At 39.3% G+C, this 6,494-nt stretch overlaps 1 protein-coding gene across 1 annotated transcript in view; it reads left to right on the top strand.

Annotated features, from left to right (window-relative positions):
• The window catches only part of FAM169A (family with sequence similarity 169 member A), a 35,405-nt gene extending 29,352 nt beyond the window's left edge, over nt 1-6,053 (top strand). The window contains exons 11-12 of the mRNA XM_023750724.1: nt 3,180-3,383; nt 4,525-6,053. Of these exons, the coding sequence (XP_023606492.1) occupies nt 3,180-3,383; nt 4,525-5,073 (753 nt within the window). The 3' untranslated portion in view covers nt 5,074-6,053. The remainder of the gene's footprint in view (nt 1-3,179; nt 3,384-4,524) is intronic.
• Nucleotides 6,054-6,494: the final 441 nt, after the last annotated feature.

Below are 6,494 nucleotides of genomic sequence, written 5' to 3' on the forward strand. Positions count from 1 at the left end.
CAAGGCCCAGCACCTGTGTCTGTCGCTGAATGAGGAGCGTCAGTGCCGGGTCCAGCACCTGTGGTTCCAGTCCATTTTTGATATGCTCACGCATTTCCGGGTGCACCCATCCCTCTGGAGTCTGGAGGCCCCAGTGATGTTGTCCTTGGCAGCTATGTTGTGTCCTCCCAGCAGCAGCAGGGTGAGCAGAGCAGGTCTGCAGGGGAGGAGGTGCCCATGCACCCAAGAAGTGAGGAGACTGAGAGCAGGCCAGGAACCATGCAGGGGTGTGCGAGGGAGATCGATGCTACCCCGATGCCTCCTCCACCCTCATTACCTTCAGAGCGAGTGACGGTGTAACTGAACACCTCCCACGACCCACCCCCACCCCCTGAACCCCCTTCATGGACAGATCCCCCACATCCTGGGGCAGAAGAGGCGTCGGGGGTGTCAGAAGTGGCAGCAGCAACAGCCACAGCAGCCAAAGAGAGGCAAGAGAAAGAAGTGGGCAGTGGAGGGATCCAGGAAGAGCTGGTCCCCATGGTTGAGTTGGTCCTCATGGTTGAATTGGAAGAGGCCATGACACCAGGCATGGAGGTCCAGGGAGGCCCTGGATCTAGTGGGGTCCCTGAAGCAACACCAATGGTGCAGCTCCAGAAGTGACCACTAGGGGGGCAATGGAAAAGAAGGGGGCCACCCCAGAGCCATTAATAACCAGTACTCCTTTGTGTGACACCCTATCTCCACCCTTTCTCCACTTTCTTGCTCCTTAGCCCTCAGTTCCTGAGATAGGGACTGAGCAGGGACATAGAGGAGCGGTAGGAATCCCCTTCCTTACCCTTGATGGCCAAGGGCATATATGTTGGTACAAGAAGAGGTTCAAGAGTCCCGTTAACTCCCCAGTTCATACACTACAGGTGCCCCGTCCCCTGGGGAGGGGACTTGGGTTCCATTACCTCTCCAAGGGGCTCTATGGTCAGCCCCGCCCCTGGGAGCCATTTCCCCATTATCTACCCCCCAGCCCAAAAGGAGGGGTGAGGGGGAAGGGCTATCGGTTAATATTAAGGTGGTGGTGGTGGTTGTTTTAAACAAAATGGAGAAGCATAAATAAATAAAAGGGTTTATCTCAAAACAAAAAAAACCCTACAAATTGGCAGTTACAAGATAGTCACAGAGATGTATATAGTCAATAATATTGTGATAAATATGTGTGGGGCCAGGTAGGTACTTGAAGCAGCGGAAGGACCACTCTGTAAAGTACATGATTTTTAAAACTACTTTGCTGTACATCTGAAACTAATACAGAATAATATTGAATGTAAATTATATTTGAAAAATAAAAAAGATTTATGTGCACCTATCAGTGATGGCGAACCTTTTGAGCTCGGCGTGTCAGCATTTTGAAAAACCCTAACTTAACTCTGGTGCTGTGCCACATATAGAAATTTTTTGATCTTTGCAACCATAGTAAAACAAAGATTTATATTTTTGATATTTATTTTATTTATTTAAATGCCATTTAACAAAGAAAAATCAACCAAAAAAATGAGTTCGCGTTCACCTCTGACACGTGTGTCATAGGTTCGCCATCACTGACCTAGATGCTTATGGGCATATATATATTTGTGCTTTTTTTCTCTTTTAAAAACTTAATATTAACTGTACATACTTCATTTAACCAGTTTCATTTGTCCAACAATACATTGAGCACATACTGTTATAGGTCACCAGTGCCACTTCCATTGAATTCCAGTGGATTTTCTGACCTAGATTGACTGCTCTCTCTTCAAGATTCTCTAGCTCCCTTGCTTTTTAACACTACTGTATTTTAACTTCTTGGTTTTCCTATCTCTTAAGTTTTGTTTTGTTTTATTTATTTTTTGACTGTTCTGCTTTTTCATCTAAAAGACTCAGTTCTTGACTTTCTGCTCTTTGAAAATGCATCCAATCTAATGGTTCAATGAGGAAATGACCAATAACTGTAGACTTTCAATATTGATCCAGAGTGTAGTATCATAATGTTACTTGCCTTCTGAATATTTCTGTTTAGACAGATGCCTTTTATCATCTTAAATTTAGCACAATCTATATTCTTTCTTATCACTTCTGTATTGAGCCTTGTAAAAAAAATTTTATCTTTCATTCAGTTCCCAAAACTAAAACTGGCTGGACTGAGTTGTTCTCTTCTGTTGCTTCTCACTTTTAGTTACCAGAATTCTATTTTTTAAAGCTTTTGCTCTATTTTTCTCATTTTCTTCCTTTTGATATGTCTTCTGCCCTAAATTGGTTCTTTTATGAGTTTTATTATAATTGTTTTCTTTGTGCAAGTTATTTTGTATATTTAAGCCCCTGATTTCAATAGTCCTATGGAAAATGTTCTTTATATGACTTCAAGGGTTCTATATAATTCAGCCAAATCTATTTCTGAACACTTGAGTGCATCAGTTTTCTTATTATTAAAATGGTAATAAAATGCCTTCTAATTACGAGAATATCAATAGGATTAGAAATATTAGACATTAAGTAGAAGTCTTGTATATTGATAAACATTGGAAGATTTTTAGAAATTGCAGGGTTTGTGTTATCAGATCACTTTTCTGTATTTTAATGTGAGGTAAGGAGGAGGATTGTTCAGAAATGACCCTAAGTTAACTAGACAGGGAACTGAGATTGGGGGCTCGTTTTATCCCTGCAGGAACCTGTAGCCAAACAGCTTCCCACAGGATTGCTAGTGTTCCTTCCCCCTGGCAGGGTAAACTCACTTCCTACAGGCTCCAAAGATGGGAAGTGCTGAGCAGCTGGTGTTCTGTAAAGAGGTGGCACCACATCTAGACCCTCTCTGGTGCCTTTTTACTGAAAAGGTTCCTCCCATGATTGTCCTTTGAGAAGGAAGAGCAAGAAGGGGCAGGGTTTCAGTACTGAATCACACTGTGTCCATACGTATCCAGTTCCTGTCCTCTCTCTCCATGAGAACAGGAGGAGTTTGGGGGACTTATGGATTCTTTTCTTTTATTGACCCTGCCTCATACATTTCCCCTTTTCCCCGATAACACTATTCTTTAACCCCTGCCCTATAATGTGGTAGAATTTATCTTGAGTCTTGGTACCTGACAGATAGGACTGAGAATGGACCCACATAACATGACAAATAAGTGAGTCTGTAATTATGTCCTGACATATTCCTCCCCTCCCCCCCGTAGGAATCTGAAGTAGAGCCTATGAATGGTGAAGTAATGGATGATACTATTAAGACCTCTCTTATAATTGAAGAGGAGGACTCCACTAGTGAAGTTTTAGATGAAGAATTTAAATTGCAGCCTTTTAATTCCAGTGAAGACCCTACAAATCTAGTTCCGCTGGTGGTAGAATCTTCAAAACCCCCTGAGGCTGTTGCACAGGATAAGGTAAGAGGGAAATAACCTTATATTTTGTTTGCTTTGTTAATCCTCACCCAAGGATATTTTTTCCATTGATTTTTTAGACAGAGTAGAAGGGAGGGGGAGAGACAGAAAGAGAGAAACATCGATGTGAGAGAGACAAATTGATTGGTTGCCTCTTGCATGAGCCCCTGGGAGTGAGCCTGCAACCGAGGCCGTGCCCTTAACCAGAATTGAACCCTGGACCTTTCAATCCGTGGGCTGATGCTCTAACCACTGAGAAAACTGGGTTGGGCTAACCTAACATTTTATAGTTAACATATTCTAGTGTTGGTGACATGGCAAGGGCAGTGTAGTATGTATATTTTCCTCCTTTAACATGTACAGTCCTTTAGAAAAATTAAATTTTATACTAGATTCAGTATTTTACAAAGATGCAGTCAGTAATGTTTCATAAATTCAAATCTTTATAACCTATTCATTCTTACCGGATTTGTTTACAAAATGAGTTTTACTTTGTAGGTAAAAGCTTAGAAAAATGGATAAAAAATTTTTTGCCAAATATTTGAGTACCTATTTGCTTACATGATCATTTTAATTTGTTTTAATTAGGGAGACATCAGATTAGTGGGGAAAACTTGGACTATTTTAAAAGAAATTTAATTTTTTATTTTGAATATTTAAATGTAAAGCTAAAAAACTATTGTATAGAGTTACTTTATTAGCGTCTAGGATAAATAAATGAATAAAATTTCCATTGCCCTTACCTGTCATCTAACAAAACCGTAGTCAAATTTAGTGGGATGGCACAGTGTCAAGTTCCAAGGGACTCTTGGTTCTGGCTCCAGTAACACCAGGAAAATAAAAACTTTTGAGCTAAAAGTTTTGAAAAATCTTGATATGAAGTTTAAAATATCTTAAGTACTTTTTGAGTTAAAATTATTCTTTTTATGATATCTTTAAAGCAAGAACCTAATGTATGCATATTATCAAAGACAATTTTGAAGAAATTGACTTGTACTCAGAATATGTACTACACATGGTTAAGTAAAGTAATGAATACTGAAGTCTTTAAAATGCAGTTCAGTGTCATTACATATTGGTTTCTAAGAATCATTTATATAAGGTCTATATTGCAGAAGCTTGCTCACCAGGTTTTTATTTTTAGACCTCACATGTAACTGACTCAGAAGTGTTGTTAAACGAAGGCCCATCTGATGGAAAGGGGCACACAGAAGAGAAACTGCCACCAGTTCCAAGAAAGAAGGCACATTTTGGGAGTTCAGACAATGCTGCCACTATCCCACATGAAGAACAATCTGACAGTGGTTTTCCAAATTCTGTGGTAGCTGAATTTTCTGAGGAACCGATCTCTGAAAATTTGTCACCCAATACTACTTCCTCATTGGAAGACCAGGTTGAAGAGGGGGTGTCTGAGCCCCAGGAAACATCTCCAGCTGTTCCTCAGAGTTCTTTGATAGAGGTTGAACTTGAAGATGTGCAGTTTTCACAGAATGCAGGACAGAAGAACCAGTCAGAGGAGCAGTCGGAAGCATCTTCTGAGCAACTGGATCAGTTTACACAATCAATAGAAAAAACTGTGGATAGCAGCTCAGAGGAAATAGAAGTGGAAGTGCCTGTTGTAGACAGGCGGAATTTAAGAAGAAAGGCCAAAGGATACAAAGGACCCGCTAAAAAGAAAGCCAAGCTGACCTGAATGAAGAAATGCAGATCACAAATCCTCTTTGTAACATAATTGTTTTTAAGATATGGTAATAAATAGCACGGGGCACAGGACAAAAATTCCAGAATTTCACTTTGAGCTTATTTATGATGCTGTTTTTCCCTCCTCCTTAGGACTTAGGATTCATCATTGTTTTTCATTTTCAGGTTACTTTGTGTAAATACAGTTTTTTAATTTTTATTAACCATGTTTCGATTTGGGGAAACCAGACCATACTGTATTTTCTTTAGTAGTTGGGGCCATCTGACTATTAATATTTCAGGATATATAAATTAAAAAACAAAGTAGTAGGCTTTTCATTGTGAGGATTACAGAAATCTTTTACACTTGAGTTTTAAATAGTAAACTTGGGGAGTGTTCTAGAAGTTTTAGCTTAACTATCAAAACTAATCACCATTTTAAAAAATGTAGGCATGCCTAAACAAAAATGGCAGTAAATTAGAATAATTTCGACTAAATGAGAGCACAAATACATAAATTTTTGGTCAAAGGTTTATGAGGGCGGTATTTTGGCCTCTTACTTCATTGTAGTGTAGATGCAGTTTCATTTGACTTTTCCGAATAGGTACAAACTTTCCAACTCACTCCTTATAACATCTAATATTAACAGTAGTGCTAGGGACTTAACTCTGGCATGTAGGTACTAATATAATTATTTCAATTTTCTTTTGAAGTTGGGGACTATACTTTTGTCTTCACCTAGTTAACACATATACATTAGAAGTAAGAGGTCCCTTCCTAAGAGTTCTCCTTAATCCTGCTATTGCCCTTATTCTAGAATCTTATTTATATTCCTCTCAGCGTTCATCCACTTCCCTCACAGAGTGAATCCTGTCAAAAAATCTGCCTGCCTGCCTGCCAGCTTATGCGCTTGGCATCACTTTGGGTAGGTATGAAACTACGCCCCACTTAGATCTGGATGACAGCAGTAACGCTGCCCTAGGAACTGTTGTTACCAGAGCTTAAGTCAAATTGGAGGCTTTGTCCCTTTGGTCTTGCTTTTACTCTTGTTTTGAGAACAGGTTACAAGCCAGCCTGTTTATTGTGTTGCCATAGCAAAGGCCTTTGCCCAGGAAAACTTAAAAACAACAAAACCCTCAATTGTTAATTTTTGTAGAGTAATTTATTTAGAAATGAACAAAATGGTTATTCTTAGGATCCAAAGAGAAATTCGAAATAATACTGCTCTTTGGAAGTATTATGTGTACTCAGATGTGTACTTAAGTTGAAGAATGCTTTGAGACCACTTAGATTGTTTTTAAAACAGGCTTGGTTCATTATGAAAAAGAGTTAGAACTTTTTGTCATTATTTGACAAATAATGCTAAGGATTCATGTTAAATGTTTTTTAGTCCACAATCAAGTTATGTCATTACATTTTTCAGGGGGATGTTG

Source organism: Myotis lucifugus, unplaced genomic scaffold (genome assembly GCF_000147115.1).
Source record: "Myotis lucifugus unplaced genomic scaffold, Myoluc2.0 scaffold_0, whole genome shotgun sequence".
Classification (NCBI taxonomy): Eukaryota; Metazoa; Chordata; class Mammalia; order Chiroptera; family Vespertilionidae; genus Myotis; species Myotis lucifugus.